The sequence below is a fragment of the Anopheles cruzii genome, chromosome 2 (genome assembly GCF_943734635.1).
Source record: "Anopheles cruzii chromosome 2, idAnoCruzAS_RS32_06, whole genome shotgun sequence".
In the NCBI taxonomy this organism is placed as follows: domain Eukaryota; kingdom Metazoa; phylum Arthropoda; class Insecta; order Diptera; family Culicidae; genus Anopheles; species Anopheles cruzii.
Genome location: NC_069144.1, coordinates 16195695 through 16214260, shown reverse-complemented (window position 1 = coordinate 16214260; position 18566 = coordinate 16195695). Strand labels below are relative to the sequence as shown.

At 50.5% G+C, this 18566-nt stretch overlaps 4 protein-coding genes across 4 annotated transcripts; 3 read left to right on the top strand and 1 right to left on the bottom strand.

Annotated features, from left to right (window-relative positions):
- Positions 1–187: 187 nt before the first annotated feature.
- Positions 188–8258, top strand: LOC128278545 (probable histone-lysine N-methyltransferase CG1716). Its single transcript, XM_053017274.1, has 6 exons — positions 188–799; positions 869–3997; positions 4079–6905; positions 6972–7195; positions 7276–7998; positions 8079–8258. Exons 1-6 carry the CDS (start codon positions 188–190, stop codon positions 8256–8258), a joined length of 7695 nt encoding a protein of 2564 aa, XP_052873234.1.
- Positions 8259–8580: 322 nt separating this feature from the next.
- Positions 8581–9431, bottom strand: LOC128277351 (transmembrane protein 126A). The gene is made up of 2 exons (XM_053015798.1): positions 8985–9431; positions 8581–8910 (listed from the first exon to the last, which is right to left on the bottom strand). The coding sequence occupies exons 1-2, from the start codon at positions 9402–9404 to the stop codon at positions 8668–8670; spliced, it is 663 nt and encodes a 220-aa protein (XP_052871758.1). The 5' UTR covers positions 9405–9431; the 3' UTR covers positions 8581–8667.
- A 288-nt stretch (positions 9432–9719) lies between these two features.
- LOC128277356 (60S ribosomal protein L27) lies at positions 9720–11053 on the top strand. Its single transcript, XM_053015805.1, has 3 exons — positions 9720–9827; positions 10141–10365; positions 10443–11053. Exons 2-3 carry the CDS (start codon positions 10147–10149, stop codon positions 10632–10634), a joined length of 411 nt encoding a protein of 136 aa, XP_052871765.1. The 5' UTR covers positions 9720–9827; positions 10141–10146; the 3' UTR covers positions 10635–11053.
- Positions 11054–11618: 565 nt separating this feature from the next.
- LOC128277334 (protein germ cell-less) lies at positions 11619–17209 on the top strand. The gene is made up of 4 exons (XM_053015782.1): positions 11619–11830; positions 14459–14767; positions 14837–15209; positions 15275–17209. Exons 2-4 carry the CDS (start codon positions 14631–14633, stop codon positions 16403–16405), a joined length of 1641 nt encoding a protein of 546 aa, XP_052871742.1. The 5' UTR covers positions 11619–11830; positions 14459–14630; the 3' UTR covers positions 16406–17209.
- Positions 17210–18566: the final 1357 nt, after the last annotated feature.

The window sequence follows — 18566 nt, the reverse complement described above, 5'->3', positions numbered from 1 at the left end:
AGATTGTTTTGTTTGCACCGACGAAAAGATAAGCCATCTTCTTACTATTCTGTGTGCGGTAAAAAGTTTTACGAAATCTCCGCCATCGAACGTTCCGTTGCGACGCAGTGAATGTCCGGACTCAGGGTGAACTGCCCGGCGGAAAGGGGATAACGTGACAAACTCGCAGCGGACAGCGAAACTCAATATGGGACGAACCAAGCGTGGCGGAACGCTAGCTGGCGCGGCGAACAAATTGGCCGAATCGTTGCTGGAGGAGTCGTCGGACAGTTTAAGTCGAAGCAGTGATGGTGGTGTAAGATCGACCTCCGTAACACCGGTGCAAGAGGTTTTGGTTGGCCGTGGCCGTGGCCGCGGGCGTGGAAGAGGTTTCGGTCGAGGAGGTCGACGGGGCAGAGGTAGAGGCAGGGTTGCTATCGTGGAAACGCCGGCAGCCGGTGTCGAGGTGCTAGAAGAGGTTCGCACGATCGACCCGGATGTATCCGGAGTTGTGGAAGACCGAGAAGAGGAGGTCGAGATTATCGAAATATTGGACGAAGAGTCGTTGGATTGCGGGGATGGGGTCTCCATCGAAGCAGAGGACGACAGGAATCTCGCAGAAGAGTCCTCCTTTCCGGAGGAAGCAGAGCGTTCGGCGGCTGTAGCGAATGAGATGGTGCTCGCGATGGAAGGGGCCGACGGGGAAACCGTCCTGCCCCTAGAGGGTGATGCTGGAGCAACCAGAAAATCGAAACGGCAAGTAAAAGTAACAAATAAGTTTCGTGACTATGTGGTCGATGCTCCGCTGCCAATGTCTCAGGTAATATTAGCATTCTCAGTTTCCAAGCGGTCAGAGACTAATAATGCAATTGAAATTCTTTTCCCCTAGCCTATGCGTACGTACGCGAGCAACAGATCACCCAAGGGAATGGCGTTGAGCGTGGGACCGAGTGCCAGCACTAGCAAACAGATTACACCCTGCTGGAGCGTACCCATGGGAGCGACAAGGGGCAGAAAAAAGCGGTCTACAATCAGCACCATCTTGGATATAGCGGGTGTTGATCCGAGCGATGAAACGATACAACTTCCCTGTCCGGAGGAACGCGACAACTCTTTGATTACGCTCAGGTTCGACGGTACCATGTTTGGGGACGACGACAGTCTGTCCTGCACCCCCGCTAGTCCTGTCTGTAGTCAGCTAGAAGCGTACGAATCTTCTTCGATAACTACCTCGAAACCCACCAGCTCCGGGCGGGGTCGAAAATCACGTGGTGGTGGTACCACGATCACTGTTCCCGAACGTCCCGCCGGTTCCACATTTATTCGTAGATCATACAAAACAACAAGTGTCTCGAACGTCACACAGGAGGACACGCCGTTTCCGGAAGAACGAGCAAAGGGACGACGGGACCGACCGAGTTCAGGACCGGACTGTGTTGGAAGTGATGGTGCGGAAGACGTCGACATCATCGTTCTGCAAGCCGATGAGATAATAACGGATTCCCCGGTCGCGGAGGCATTCGCTGCCGTGGGGCCAACGAAATGGAGAGGTAGAGGAGGTCGTGGCAGTCGCGGTGGACGAGGAGGACGGGGAAGTCGCGGTGGTCGGGGCTCGCGAGGAGGCCGCGGTTCCCGTGGAGGAGCCAGTGCTCCCGTAGCGCAACCTGCTGACAGCGGTGAGCGCAAGCGACGGAGCAAAGCGAGTGCGGACGAGAAAGAAGAGTCTCGGACGGAAATGGAGGTTTCCTGCGAAATGGTGGAAATCCTTTCGCACTCGGATTTGGTGGTCGAAGAAGTAGTTGTGGACGATGAGACGAAGGTTGTAGAGATTGAGAAGGAAGCGATTGTGGAGGTGCCGGATGATGTGCAAAAAATGGTTGAAATACTGACCGGCAAATGTAAAGAGAATTCATCCGGAGGACTATCGTCAATTCCGGTTATTCCCGAACCTTCGGTGGCAAACCAACAGAAGGACGAACAACCAACGGAGGCTAATCCTGTGACGGGTGAAACGGTCATCACCACCACAGCTACTGCCACCGGCAATGTGGATGAACCGAAAGACCGCCAAGATACGTCTCCTGCCGTAGAGATCCCTCAGTGCGCTGCTGTCGTTGCTACTGAAGAACTGATTGAGCATTCTTTCAACCCACCGGAAACACCCGAGCTGCAAGCCCCACCAGACGAAGTACCTGAAGTCGCCAGTGAACAGAAGGAATTAATTAGAACACCTACCAAGTCGGTTTCATCTAAAACGGAAGAAACTATATCCAAAATCGAAATGCCCAAAAAGGATCGACAGCATCAGGCAGAAAAATCTGTCGACAGTCCTACGAAAAAATCTCACAAGGATCGATCATCGAAAGATGATCGTTCTGCATCGAAGGACAAACACAGATCTGAAAGAACTTCACGAGATGATCGCAAGAAGGAAAAAAAGCGCCACGATGACGATGGTGTCCGCAAACGCACGGAAGCGAAGGATCGATACACCGAAAAACACAGACAGCACAGTGAACATCGAGAGAGCGCCTTGCAAACGGGCGATCTAAGCACCGATCGATCGTCAGAGATCGGGGCCGAACAGGACCGCACTAAAAAGAAACAGGAAAATGACAAGAAGAGCGAGGGCGGAGTAGAAAAAAGTCCCGCTGCTGCATTATCGACGTTTATCGAAAATCGCAGGCGATCGCAGGTGATGTTACCGATCCGCCAGGATAAACCTAAAAAATCCTTCGACACAGAACTGCAGGCTCTGGAGATGAAACCGATTCCGCGCAAACCTGCCGACGAATCGCGCCGTCGCGATACGAAAGAACGGGAAGATTCAACGTCCTCTTCTACGTCTTCTTCGCACCACCGGAAGGACAGCCATCACAAGCACGGCAAAAGTAGTAAGCACGCCAGACCCGATTCGGGTTCGGTCCGATTGTCCGAGTCGGTTGGCGGTTCCGGACACAAGTCGCGCCGTTCCAAGGAGGAGGATGACAAACGGCGTAGCTGGGAGAGTTCGAAAGGAAAAAAGAGTACTTCCGGAGACTTTCCAAAGGGCGACAATCAGCGCGATGGGTTAGCGGTGGTGAAAAAGTCTAAATCGAAAGATAAAAGAGAATCAGAAAAACCTAAAGATGTAACGCCCAGGGAACCAGTATCGCCTGTGCATCGCGTTGAGTCTGCTCCGAGTGGCTCCGAGTGGCTCCGGGAAGTGGCTCCGAGTGTTTCGCTAGAATGGCACGAGAAGAAACCGACCGTTGAACCCGGACCCGCGGAACCGATGGTAGAGAGTGCCGTCCATATTACTCCAGCGGAAGAACCCACCCCGGATCAGGTACACAAACCATCTCCGGATGCCCCAAAAATTGTCACAAAAGCCTCACTGAAAATGTACAAAATAGAGGACGACTGCCAGCCAATCATCGATGTTCCAGCGTTACTGCCCATGGATCCAGCTGTTGGGGATCTTATTGCACCCCTAGCAGAACAGGTGAAAGTCGAACATCCGGAATCCGTAACGATGGAAGCAGCTGTAGCGGAACCGTCGCAGGAAGCTGGAATAAAAGCGGAATTGGAGGATATAAAAGTCATACTTCCGAAGCCGGATGAGGAGGATGGAATGTTTAGCGAAACCGAAACGATTCATTCGGAGCGCAGCTCGGACTACGGGTTGGGACTCTCGGATGGCGAAGGCACACTGAGCGGTCTTGCTTCGGAGGATGACTCTGGGCTTCGGAGTGACTTCAGCACACCCTGTGACCTCTCGTCGGGTGATGAAGCGGAACCGGCGAGCGTGTCGGAGGTTCAGGGCAAACCCGCGACAGGGAGTGGACAGGATCCTCACTCGCAGCGTGTCGACTTGGTCCGCTTGATCGAAAGTTACACCGATGATGGTGTGATCCGTCGCTCGACACGCATCAAAACGATCAGCTCACAGAAGCAGCGCACCAGTGGCCATGGGCTGGTGCGGGACAAAGATCGATTGCTGAAGAAGACCAACGTCTCCGTAGGCATCGATTCGAAAGTGCTACGGGATGCGATCACCGGAAACTTTAATGTGACCATTGCCGGCACTTCCCAAGAGGCTCTGGCGTGTGGTGAGCAGCAAGTAGGGGCAGCAAGTGGTACAGCGGCCTTTCAAACAGGGCCGGCAGGGGCGGTATCCGCCTGCGGCGCCAATTGGCCCGTAACAGCGAACGAGGGCGAAAGCGTAAACATTGAGCTGTCGGAGGAGTATCTGCGCGACATGGAAGACAAGCTGAGCCGGTTCGAGACGATCCGTGAAAATATCTACCACTGCGATCGGATCGTGAGCCGCGAGGCGAAGAAGATGACGTGCGATTGCTTCCTGACGCACGAGGAGTTCGAGCGAGGCGAGCACGGTTGTGGCGAAGATTGTCTCAATCGGTTGCTGATGATCGAGTGTGGATCGCGCTGTGTCGTCGGAGATCGGTGTACGAATCGACGGTTCCAACGACAGGACTATGCGCACTGTCAGGTGTTCCGGACGGAGAAGAAAGGTTTCGGCATTCAGGCGAGTGCACCGATCGTGCCGGGAGAGTTTATTATGGAGTACGTCGGGGAGGTGGTGAACGGGGCGCAGTTCGACGGGCGAGCGGAGGCTTACTCGCGCGAGAAGAACAAACACTACTACTTCATGGCGCTCCGAAGCGATGGCATTATCGATGCAACGACGAAAGGCAACATTTCGCGATTCATCAACCACTCGTGCGATCCGAACGCGGAGACCCAGAAGTGGACCGTGAACGGTGAGCTGCGGATCGGGTTTTTCAGCACCAAGTTCATCCTGCCGGGCGAGGAGATCACATTCGACTATCAGTTCCAGCGGTATGGCCGGAAGGCGCAGAAGTGTTACTGCGAGGCGGAGAACTGTCGCGGTTGGATCGGGGCCAAACCGAGCGGTGGCGAAGGCGATTCGGACTTTGACGAGGAAGACGAGGAATCTGATGGTGAGGAGGAAGAGGAAAGCGAGGAGGAGAAGGAAACCGGTCCGAAGGATCCCCGTGAGATCCCCGTTGGCCAGGAACCATCAGTAGGAACGTCGAAAGCGATCGCCGATGATCGCGCGGATTCTCCGGAGCAAGAGAAAGCTTCCACGGAACAGGCCGCGGTCACGGCGACCACGGTGGCGGCGGTAAGGCGAAAGAAAACTCGTAGGCGTCGCGCAGCGGCACGGCAAAAGCGCCACATTGAGCTGCACGAGGACGCTGACCTGGAGGAGGAAATCAACATGCTGCTGAAGACGGGCCTGAAGAATCAGGCCCACACGCTGAAGCTGTCCCGATTGATGGTGCGTGCGAAGGACATCAAATCACGCAGCCGCCTGCTGACGTTGCTGCAGAGTGGTGAACTGGCCTGCCGCCGACTGTTCCTCGACTACCACGGGCTCCGGTTGCTGTACGGTTGGATCTGCGAACCGGCGGAAGCGATCGAGGACCTAAAGTTCCGCATCCAGATTCTGGACACGCTCGATCGGTTGCCGATTCCGAACAAAACCATGCTGAAGGACAGCAAAATTTTGCACACCATCGAAAAGTGGTCCCGGCCGGAGAAGGGGAAGCATGCGGCTCCCAGCGTGGTACCACCACCACCACCACCGACGCCACCGGCAGCCTTAACAGTCGAATCGTCGAATCTCGGCCAGGACGCGGTCGAAAAGGGGGAAAAAGAAATATCAAGGACGAGTTCTCCGAGTGACAGTAATGGTGCCGGGAGCGATAGTAGCAACGCGAGCCAGCGTGCGGACGGGCAACAACAGTCACGGACGAAGGACGTTCTGGGGAGTGTGGACGTGCTGAAGAATATGCCGGAACTGTTGAAGCTGGCCGATCTGGGCAAGCTGAAGGAAATTATCAGCACCTGCGACAAGGAAGTTGAGAACAAGGAGAAGGCAGCGGCTGCCGCTGCTGCAGCGGCCATCAGAGCAAAGGCGGATCTCTCCAGCACCAGTGGTCTGCTGTCGGACATTCAAATCCCGGAACCGGAAGACGAGAACGCTCCCGAGGAGCAGCGGCTTCTGACGCAGATTCGTATACTGTCCTGCAAGCTGCTGATCAGCTGGACCAACCTGAAGGAGGTGTTCCGTATTCCGAAGAAGGAGCGCATCGAGCAGATGAAGGAACACGAACGGGAAGCGGACATGCGGTACCATTCGCTGGGACTACTGGAAACCGAGCACGACGACAAGCACCAGCATCGGCATCGGGATAGTGGGCGCACCGGTTGGGACCGGTCAAGGGAACCGAAGCGACGCCGTTCGCTCGACGATCGCAGCGAACTGCCGTACGGTGCGAGCAAACTGAAGAGGCCACCGTTCGTGCCGCCCCACGGTAGCACGCTGTATCCAGCGGTGAAGCAAGATAATCTGTCGAAACAGGAGCGCCGCCAGCTGTTCGAGATGAAGGTGGCGCACGAGGAGGCCGAACGGCGCAAGAAGGAGATGTGGATGATGCACGAAAACGCATGCTTCCGCTTCGGGCTCAATCCGCATCTGACCGCTCCGATGGACATTCCGGTGCGAATGAATCCGGCCACCAGCGAGTACTTTTCGGAGGACGATCGGCTGCTGCCGACGCCACCGAGTCACGCGTACTTTAAAATTCAACCACCACCACTATCGACCAACCCGGAAGATTACGAGCTTCCGGCGAAACTGAAGTTGCCGGCATACTGGCGCTTTGCGATCGACGATCGCGGCCGGTTGTATTACTACCACGTCAAGGATCGCATCCCGCAGTGGGAACCACCGAAGAAGGCGGGCAAGGCGGTCGGTGCGTTTGCCGACGAAGACATTTCGATGAGTTCCGATTCGAGTACGACCGATACATGTGACTCGAGTGAGGAGGAGCTGACACAGCAGCTGGAGCAGCTACTGAAGAAGAAGCGCAAGCAACAATCCAGCTTCAACCTGGGTAAGCTACACGCATGGTAATGGTTGCGCGAAAGTTTGGGTTAACATGTTTTGTGACAATCTACAGACGATGTTTTGGCGAAACCGGACGACATGAACGACGATATGTCGAAGACGGCACCGAAACAAGAATCCGGCGATGGTTCACCACAGATGTTGACGTTGGAGGAGATCTTTGGTGAATCGTCTGCAGCCACGGCGGCCACCATCGACGAAGCGGCTGCGCAACAGTTGCTGCTGAGACGGAAACGGAAGCACAGCCTAAAGTTGGTTCAAGCCCGGATCATTAGCGTAAGCATGGCGGGACCACAAGGAGCTCCAGAGCCTGTGCCTTGATGTGGTGTGTGTTACGGTTCTTTCTCTTCCCACAGCCCCGCACCGAAGAGGACAAACAGTACGGCCAGATGGAGATGAAGCGCTACAAGGAGACGAAGGAAAAGTTGCGTAAACGCAAGGAGGAAGCAAAACGGTTGCGAGCCCGCAGCATGTTCGACAAAACGTTGGCGGACGGGCCGTTCGGTGGTCCACTCGATAAGACGTCCCTGGCGACCATCGTTACCGGTGGCTCGGATGGAGCAGCCGGCGGTGGCACTGGCGGTGTCGGCGGTGTTGGTGGTGTCGGTGTTGGCGATAGTTCTCTGATCGATGATGATCTTGTCGTGTCGCACAAGATCGTCGAAGATAAGTGCATCGTCGACGAGTTGGACATACTGACGAAGAAGAAAAAAATATCGCCGTACGAGGAGTGGAAGAAAGTGCAACAGCGGTTGGGCAAGAAGCGAAAGCAGACCGAAGGTGCCGCAAACGAGCCCGCGGGGCCGACGGTTCCGGCGGCTACGGTTGGCTCGCTGGGTGATGTTTCCATGGCCATTGCCTCTTCCTCCTCTTCGACAGCAGCCTTATCCGCAAAGCTGCCGAAGCGTAAAAAATCCAGCAAAGGAGATATCAACAGTGAGGAGGCTCGAAAGATTAAGGAAAAATTCCGGGTGGAGATTGCGGGCGTTATCGTGCAGCACCTGAGCGCGTACCGGAAGGAGAGCTGCCAGGTGGGTCGTATTACCAACACCGAAGACTTTAAACATCTCGCCAGAAAGGTAAGAGCGCCGGAAAGAAGGAATCTACGAAGAGTTCGAAGGAAGAATGCTAACCGTTTTTCACCCAACTTTATCCGCAGTTAACCCACTTCGTTATGCTGAAGGAGCTAAAGCACTGCGACAATACGGTACACGAGCTGGAGGTGACGGATTCGGTGAAGACGAAAGCGCGCGAGTTTATCAAAAAGTATATGGCCAAACACGGGCCGGTATACGTGAAGGGCGAAAACGAGCCAGACTATTCCAACGTGGCTCTCTGAGAGGAACCCGGGGGAAAGCCTTCGGAGCCACCGTTGCCCGGTGTGGTCAGCGGCAACAAGCGTCTCTGAATGTGTTTCCCACATTAGACTAGTTCTTATTTCTTTTTTCCGAGTCCGTTTTTGTTAGCTAACTGCGACGTGTGTTGCGTATAACTAAACTGTAAAAATACACATCGGTAGGTAATGTGCAACAAAATTTACGTAACAAACCAGATAGAAAAAGAACTTTCGATATAGAAATAGAGAGTGTGTATAATAAATGCGAAAGTCTTGGACAATACAAATCAAGAATTTTTTTCTTTTTTTAATAATAAATAACCGTGCATGGATATAATTTCTACAAAATCGACTTTGTTTAAAGTAGACCCATTTCCAAGCCTGTGGGTCGAAACTTGCCCCGCATTGCCCATCACGGTGCCGGCAGTAGGCCATCATTTTCAAGCTGACGTTCGATCTCGAGCATCCGGATGTTAACTCTGTGTACCGCTTGGAACTCTTGACCGGTCAGGGCTATCGAAATCGCTAGGTTGCAAGCAAGCAGCACAGTGATCGGCATCATAATGGGCGCCGTAAGCCGACGAAATAGTTTCAACACCGCTATCGGTTGTTCCGTAATCGACGGCAGGCGGTACGTGAAATGTCTTGTGGCGAACTGAAAGGGAAAGGAAAAAGAATTCGACGGATAAATGCTATGAGGGCCAAGTTTAGTAAGCATCGGTAGCTTACCATGAACGAAGACAATGGTGCAAGCAATAGGGGATAGGCAACCGAAAAGCCGCCCTGAATGATAGCTGCTCGCGTTTGTGTGCAAACAGGACACGGCTCCCTACGTAGGATTACATCGGGCTGCACGAAGGCAGTGTGGAAAGCGGTGGCCATGATCGCTGGAATCGCAACGGCCGGTAAATAGCTCGACATTCGACCGTAGTTACCGAGCCTGAGCGCCAGCCGGTAGTGGTTGTTAAAGTAGAATCCGGAAATGGCACTGCATACTCCCAGTATGCTGGCAGTGTAGCGTAGTGGCCATACGTCTCCCTTTTGCTCCCATCCTTTAACGAGCTTTAGAAAATATTGGAGCGCTTCTTCTTCACTCAGTCGCACGGCATCTTGCGGAACTTGGCTTGCGGGTTTATGTACCAGAGCCATGACTACAAATCACCGGATGCACTCAGCACAACATTTGTAAAAAACAAAAACAAACGAGCATTCATATCAAATGTCAGTCAAGTAATCAGTTCGAGAATTCGACTTCGAATTCGAGCGAGAATTTTGTATCGTATAACGTTAGCGTGGAACTTGCGTTTTGTCAACGAAAACAAATTGGGTGTGTGATTTTTTGGCTCTCGGTAGGACACCAGCACTAACTTTCGCAATCAGCCCGACATGAACGCCCCCTTAACGATTAAATTCAAAGGTCGGCCACACCACTAACTGTTATACGTCGGTGAGATTGACGTTTCCGAACTGCTGGCAGCCAGGCTTGCGGCGTTGAAACGTCAATGTTCGCTGTCCCTTACTAGTTCTTTTTCCGGTCGGCCATTGACAGCGACGGTGAACACATTTCACTACGTAAGTAATTTCGGCGTAAATTTGGACATAAAGCGAGGAAAAATAGACTGAAAATCGACCCCAAATGGCAACAGAAGGAGCGGCTGCTGCGGCACAATGGAACACGCCTGGTAAAAGGTCAATTTGCTGTCGAAATTACCGAGAAAGTTCATCCGTGTCCCGGTGGCTCGCTTGAGCTGTTTGTTGCGCTGTCACATTCGGAAATGTCCTATGGGAGCGTGCTTCCTGCTGCATTCGATTTACTTCACTTGCTGTGTGTGATATTGTGAACATCCGTTAATCGTTTGTTGCTTTGCTGTACTTCTTCTTGCAGGCCAATATGGGAAAGATTATGAAGTCGGGTAAGGTGGTACTCGTCCTCGGTGGACGGTACGCCGGTCGCAAAGCCATCATCATGAAAACGTTCGACGACGGCACCGCGGACAAGCAGTTCGGCCAAGCGCTGGTTGCCGGCATCGATCGCTATCCCCGTCGAGTTTCGCGGCGAATGACCAAGGAGCGTCTGCACAAGCGCTGCAAGATAAAGCCGTTCATCAAGGTAGGCCGTGGGTGGTAGCGTAGAAGGGGTTTTGGGTCCGATCGATTAACTAATTACTCATTCATTCCCTCCGACAGATGCTCAACTACAACCATCTGATGCCAACGCGTTACAGCGTTCCGGATGTGAGCATTGACAGCAAATATTCCGCTGGAGATCTGAAGGACCCCGTCAAGCGAAAGAAGGTCCGCTACCAGATCCGTGTCAAGTTCGAGGAAAGACACAAGACCGGCAAGAACAAGTGGTTCTTCCAGAAGCTCCGTTTCTAAGCAACACCCCTTCTACAACCTAATGATGCGAGTCGCGGCGGCGGTTATCAACTAAGGAGACGAGGTTTTCGTTCGGTGTGATGGCCGGGTGTGAGGCGTTGGTGACTACTGTGTCCTTGTTGGTGAATAGTGGAGGAAGATCGCGCGAGCCGCTCCGCAAGGCGTCGTGTCCCGTGCATCGCGGGAAGCTACGAGCTATGGAAACCGAAGAAAACATTTCTGTTGTGTGTAATCGTGGCGTGCTTATTTGTTGTACCACGGGGACACGGCGTCTTGTGTTACTTTCGCGCGGCGAAACCCACACCAGCGACAAACAGTAATCAGCGGCCGGCAGCGGAAGAACAGCCTACATCAACCGTTCTTTGACGGTTAGCACGAGTGAATCCACAATAAATTCGTGTTATCTATTGGAAAACGAATCATGCCGGGTGTAGGCGCATCTTTGTATTCAAGAGGAAAATATGAGAAAACGTACACCTGCAGTAGGATCTCGAATACTGGCTTGTAGTGCAAAACTTTATTGCAGGTAGTGGTCGGCACTGCCATTCATGTTGGAACTTTGGCGACTTCATAAAACTGTATTCTCCAAATGTTACTGCTTCGTAACAAACAAAATAAACCGAGTTTAAAAATGTGATTAGGTTTAAACTCCTCAAACTCGATGCTGTAAACGGACCCAGATTCAATCATCAAGCGATTCGTAGCGCGACAACTTCTTCTTGTTTATTTACCTCTGTTATGCTTTGGATGAAATCATAATTAAAATGATCGAATCATGGTTTAATTTCCTTGGACCTCCTTTAACTGCTCCCACAATCGCTGTTTGTCGTACATTTCTGTAATATTTTACCTTTGCTCGGTGCAGTAATGTTGCCTCGACAGCACGCGCGCGTCGTGTTTTGTAGCAGTAACCCTTGCGGTGTGACGCCTGTGCGTTTCAGCTGTCAGAGCCGTTTTGCATTCATTCCCTCCCAGAAACTTGTTCCGGAACGTATTGTTTTGAAGCGTGCGTCGTGAATCAACAGTCGTCGTGAATGGTTTTTGAGACAAGAACGGGACCAAAAAACAGTGGTGCACGATAATCTATTGTGCGTAGGATTAGGCGACCAGGTGTTGCGTACGATGGCCATAATTTTTTAACGGCAAGCGTGGTTACGACGTAATTTCCGACGATTGCTTACCAGCTACGGAAGAAGGTAAACAGAAAGAGAATGTCACATTCACTCTTGGACGGTTTGCTTTGTTATGTTGTGTTGAGTGCTTCTTTTTCGGATTATTGCATTGAAAATCCTGGAAATCTACGCTGCGGAGCTATGTGTTTTATTTGACCGGGATCGGTTTCCTCGATTAGAGGGCAGTGAACTTTGCAGTGCATTGTGCCCTACCTAACAACACCTTAAAGATTCTACGGAAGTGTTATAAATAGAATAAGAATACTTAGTGGATGGATGTTTGTGCATGGAAAAATACCTAATTTAAATGTATTCTATCGAAAATTTATATGACCAACGACGCGGAACGCTTTGAAAATATTAGACCGTGATGGCGATTGCTATCTGGAGGTTGTGCAGCGTTTAAAAGACCTGTGCACTATCGTATGATCATTGTTGTTGTGGTTCCTGTTTGCTTTGGCTGTGACATAAGACTCTCGTGCAGATAAGGAAGATTGCCAGCTCACATTTGTGGATCACATTTAAAACGATCATTGCAAACCAGTTCGAACAAGAACTTTCTATCTAAGCCATCCCATTATGTAGTGCAGCAGGATGTGCGAACGATCTTGGAACTCCATGCATGGTTTAAGCAGCTGCCGGTGTAACGATGAAATCGAATGCCCGTCTATTTTAATCTTTCTACCATACGACGGCGTCTGTACCATACTCATCACCGTGGTAACGAGAGCTGTGCACATCTGGACCTAAATGCACTCCATAGCCTTGACTCACCCATTTCTGATCGATCGAAGGCATCATTGCAACGGCGAAGCTGCTATGTGAGGTGCAAATTGTGGAACGATTGGCGACTGATGGGACATTTTTACCCTAAAATTCTCTACCATCAATTATTTACATCGGAATTATAAATTCTCGCTCCTGTTCATGCGCATCATTTTTCCTGACCATTTTTATTCCCGCTAGCGTGCTCCAACTCGGGCAAGCTGGCGCGGCCCGATGCCGTCATGCCTCGCTATTTGGCGTGTAAATATCATCCCAGATCACGCTCCGGCGTACACCTACACGGCCGCTTTTTCTTTATCCGGCAACTCGAGGGGACTGCAATGCGATGACATCATTGTAATGGTTGCTGCTGGCGGCGATCGCGTAGATTGCTTGCGACTGCAAATGGCTTCGAACGCGACGCCGTTTGGTGTTGTGAATTCACAAACCGCCGATTGCACAATAGTTAGCCTCTTTTCCACTGAGTGCGTGAGTCCGGTTTTCGGTTGTGGCACCACACTACTACAGCCAGCTGATTGCTCTCGGAGCAACATCACGAAAATCGAAAACGGCTCACTTTGAACGGAGCCGCGACACGATCGCGATGGAGTTGTGTTTGTAATATTTACTTTCGTTTCGCTGTTGGATCCTCTTTCAGGGTAGTGCACGAATCAAGCCACCCAGGCATAAGACCCCTCCCATGTTGGTCGAAATCGGTAGAGCAGCGTCGGAAATAGCGCCAGTTAGTTAGGTCGAGGTCGCACGTGAAACGTGTGTGCTAGTGCTGGAGTGCCTTACTGGCTTCTTCACCACTTCTTCCTTTCCCGGTACTCTCCGCCTATGCTGCTTATGCTGCAGCATGCTCTCGGTATCATAAATGAACACACATCGTTTATTTGTTTTGTTCCTAGTCTATGCCATCGGAATGCACCGGAGGTTAGGAGTTTGTTTATTTTCCGCTCGTTGGTGGTACGGGTCCGTCATTTGTACTAAGAAAGTTGTCGGAACGCACAAAAGCGTTAGCTGGCCAGGTGACATCATATCTGAGACCAAAACCAATTGTTTGTTCGTCGCGTTTGTGGTCACACTGGATAATTTCTACATTTTCACTGTCTCACTCAACAGATAATGACATCATTTCAAGTCATTGGGTGTGGGTCAACATTATGTCCAATTCTATTCTTAACACGTGATCGCATGGTTCGAAATTTGCATTAAAATCCAACGAGGAGCGAAGAAATTGTAGCACATGATTAGCATGCATTGTTGCTGTCCGTATCCTTTTTAAGTTTTCTTCCAAAAAAGTGTCCGTTTGCCAAAAAAATCATCCATCTTCTATGCATTCAGACTCGGACGGAGTGAAACGGCTGCAAATGCGGCGTATGCAAATTGCCGAAATTCTGTACCGTATATTTCTGCTTTTCGCTTGACGCTGTTCCTTGTGGAATAATCTCTCTCTTCTTTGGTATAGACATTCCCTTTTTAGTATAACTTATGTTAGGCCCCGTCTTCAACGTTCTTTCCGATGTCGCTAAGTTGAATCAAGTAGACTACAGTCCATGATGGAATGTTTGGATTATTTTTAGCATATTCCAGTCACCGAACGCATCACATCTCTCCATCTTTGAGTCTGTCCGTTTTGGTTTTCTGAGACGAAGCTCTATGATTTCGTTTTTGTTTGTTTGCTTAAGCACCAGAAGGTTTCGTAAGACAAGCGACGCATCGAACGGAAGTGTACTTCGCGGCACGGCATTTCGACACATCACGCTAGTAGTAAACTCGCTGCCCGATGCTTCTTTTGTGCTAATAGATCTTTTCAGAGTTTATAGAAGCTGCAACTACTTTCTTTCCGTAAATACAACAAAACCTTCTCATTTCTTTTCACAGTGGCGCAATCCTAGAGGTGCCACAATTAGCACTTTGGAAGCAGAGTCTGCGAAAACCATTCAACTTTCTTCAATCGAACCAACAGACATCGGAATCTCAGCAAGCATCGACGGAGCAAATCGAGTCTTGCAGAACAACAAATCCCCGGTGTGACGACGGGGTCAGCATCGCGATGGGAAATGTGCTAAACAAACTGAGCCATGTTTCACAATCGGTTCGTGGTCTGAAGCGCAAACGCAGCGACAAGGATGATGGTGAAAGTGGCGACGGTAGCGATCTGTTGGACCAATCACTTACGTCCCCCAAAAGGTAAACCTGAGCTCCCTATCACTGGTGGGTTTTGCATTTACTAATAAGTGTTGTTGTCACTGTTTGCAGGAAAAAACTAACGTCCACGGCTAAGTACATCTATCAGGCCCTGTTCAAGGAAGAGCGCAACTCGGACATAACGGTGCACGCACTGGGCAAAATGTGGCACTTGCACAAAGTGTACCTTAGCCAAAGTCCGTACTTTGCCACCATGTTCAATGGGTCATGGCGAGAGGCGGACGAGGAGTACGTGCATATTGAAATCATCGATCCGAAGATTACGATCGATTCGCTCTTTTCGGTCTTTGGTTCCCTGTACATGGATGAGGTCGTGCTGGAACCGAAAGATATCGTTTCGACGCTGGCGACGGCTACTTTGTTTCAGCTCGATGGTCTGATCGATCGTTGTGCCGAAGTGATGGTTGAAACGACCAATGCTGAGGTACGCGTCCCTATACGATCATCCCTTCTTCCGTTTGATTAATCCATTGGCTTTCTTCCGCACAGACCGCTGTCCTGTATTACAACGCAGCCTGCGAGTACGGTGTGAAGACGGTCAAGCAATACACCTTCGGTTGGCTGCTGGTGAACCTTCTGAGCAACTTTCAGCAGAAAGCGCATAGACTGCGCACGGTCAGCGTGGAGCTGATGGAACAGCTGGTGGCAAGTGCTGACCTGTACGTGGTGCAGACCGAATTCTCGCTGTACGCGCTCCTACGGCACTGGATGCTTTTGAAGCTGTTCCCCAGCGAACCCGCCTCCGATGGGTTGCCGGATCCTACCCGAGAGCGATACTTTTCCGAGCGGACCAATCCCGTTCCGTTTCTGCATACTCCGGAAGGGGCACCTTTCGTGCGCGTTTTTCGTGCCTTACGGCTACGCAATCTGCTTAACCACCACGTGGACGTGCGGTTACTCCACGAGGACAACATCATTCCGCCGGACTGGCTCCACAAACCGCTGCTCCGGCAGTGGTGTAGTGTGCTGGCGATCGATCAGTCGCTCGATAAGGAAGTCAAGTGTGACGAGCGCACGTTCCTCGAGTCCTGTATCCGGTGCGGACGGGTGATTCCCGAGAACATTAGCCAACGGTGGCGCTGGACCGGCTTTCACTACGGGCTCGATTTGCTACTGCTGTCCGATACACGCACCCTGCGCATCAAACGCCACCATCGGACGGAACACGAGCGGCTGCTAAGCCTGCAGGTGAAGCGACAGTTCCTGATACGCGTCTCGTTGGCCGCCCTCAACGAATTGGGTCAAATCCGGCACCAACAGATCACCAAGATTCAGTCCGTCTCGCTCGAGAAGAACGAAGAAACGTTGCTGGCCGTGTTTGACCGCGAGCTTACGTTTCCGCTGCTCGTTTCGGTCAACATGTTGCTGGACTCGCCGCCAGCCAAGCGTGACAACAGTCCTGCCGTCGCAACATCGGACGAGGTGCCAAAACCGACAGAACCACAGCAAGCGGTGCCACTCCCATCTCCTGCACAACCAGCGGCCAGTTCTTCCAGTGCCACGGCACAACAGGCGGCCGCACCAACCGAGCAACGGAGCCCGGCTCTACTGTCACTCGGAAACGCAGGCCCCAGTGGTAGCGCCTCGCTGGAGCGAATGGCGCTCGTGAACGATTCCTGATTAGAGGTGCTCGAATGGAGGTGAAGACGAGTTGGTAGGAACTGAAGCTTGGGTGAACTCGGTCGCGTAAGTGTACTTAGAACGGAACGGTGAATTTTGAGCCGATGCTGCACAAAATGGCCCTAGACAGATGGAGAGAAAGGGAAAGAGAGAGGAGAGGGCAAGGAATTTAATATAAACACATTATGGTGCCATCCGTGTTTTAAGGGCAAAAAGGAACATTTCCGATGCTGTATCTGTCTTTCCATTTACATCGATTGATAGAATTGTATATTTACAACGTTTAAGCTATCCCAGGGAGCAGACGTGCGATGAATTTAGTTGTTTTTATGAGCCGGAGTCATAATTTTCAACCAATCCGAGAAATATTTACCGCTAGCGAGAAGCTACCGATACCGCAAACGTGAATGGAGCCCATCACGCCATTATGAATTTTTGTTCTTTATTTAATAGGGGGTCTTTAGGGGTTGAGAGAGTAGCGGTGGACAATTTAAATTTGAAATAAGAAATCGTAACAAAGCGTTCCAGTCAATCGCTAATGTAACCCTCTTTCCAAGGCGAGCTTATTGTCGATAAATATTACCAGTGCGGGTCACGGAGCGGTAAGAAGTGTCCGTCTTATCAGCGCTGGTTCCAAATAACCGTCTCTAGCGTTAAACTCTAGTCGTAAGCCCAGCAGAGGACACTATCGTAACGGAGAATTTTCTACCATTAGACGCGTTATTTAACAACGGCAGATTCCCGACGCGAGGATGTGGATCCCCAAACAATAAACGATATGCACGTGTTTTTGGGCTGAACTAGCCTGCGAACTTGTAAACTGGCAAGCACTTGAAGGCTATTATTTTGTTGTATGAGAAAGAAAAACAATGCCCCGAGGTGGCCAACAAGACAGAAGGGGCTCCGTTTTGTGTTTTCGATTCTTTATTTAGCGATTTTCGCGACATCTCCGCAGTTTTCTTCGTTGCGCTCCAACCGGCAGAGTTGAGAACTGACACGTTTATTGGTTACGCTGGTACAACAGTCGCGGCGACCGGCGGTGTTTGCATAGACCGACTGTTGTTTATTGTTTTTACGTTGTTTGTCGCATTTACTATAGTGTTTTGCATTGGTTTGCTTTAATATACGATTATAAAAATATTTTGCGTTCAATATTTGCGATTCGTCTCCCGTTTTTTCATTTACTTTGGCGGCTCTCTGTGGGAAAACTCAATATCCGTAAGCCGTAAAACGCACACGCAAATCCTACTCCACTTTCTTGTTGATAAACCGAGTTCCAATTCCGTTTTGTTTTTCCGTAAACAATTTGCCGTTATTCGAATTCGACCGAAAGAAGCCTATGTGGTGTGTAATTGGCGCGCTTTTATCACTTCGTAATCCAATTAGTTTTCTATTTTAATATTCTCCATTGTTCGCATAATTTCGCTCATCGTACTTTTTTTTCTCGCTTTGCTCGGTTCGCGATCTTCCGAATATTGTTCTTACAAATTATATCATACACATGGCGCGATCGCGGTCGGATTGCGTGAAGCAGATGACGGCGCGCAGTAATGAAGCAATAACAAGCAGCAGTAATTATACAACGACATGTAAAGCAACACAGCAACTGAAGGCAACGATTAGTTAGTCTTTCTTAAGCTTTTTTGTTGGTTTTTGATTGTTTTTTTGTTGTTGCTGTAAGGATTACTCTCTATTTTCTAAATCAATATGCTCTTGTTTCCGCGGGCAACTGAACTGTGCAAATGGGGGACACTTTTCCTTTGACCAGCGTGTCGCGTTTTTTAGGTTCCCCTGTAGAAATGCGCCACCGTTTCTGAAACCACATCGATGGTGCGGTATAGTTCGCGAGCCGTTTTTCGTTGCTTTCCCTTGCCTTCCAGTTCGCTTCTACTTTCAAATTGTGACGTTCTTCAAGCTTTCTTTTGACCGACTTTTCTATTGTTTACGTTTTTGTGTTTCCCACTACATTTGAACTACGATTGCTACCATTTTTGTAGAAATACCACAATGTTCATCACACACGAGCACACGCAAGGCATTTTTATATTGTGTAAGAATACGTTTTGCAGTTTTGCTGTTTGTTTTGGCTTTGTTTTGTGAAAAGATCGTGTTATATCAAGGTTGTGTGTCATGTTGTGTATGGTTGCTGTTTTCTATTGTT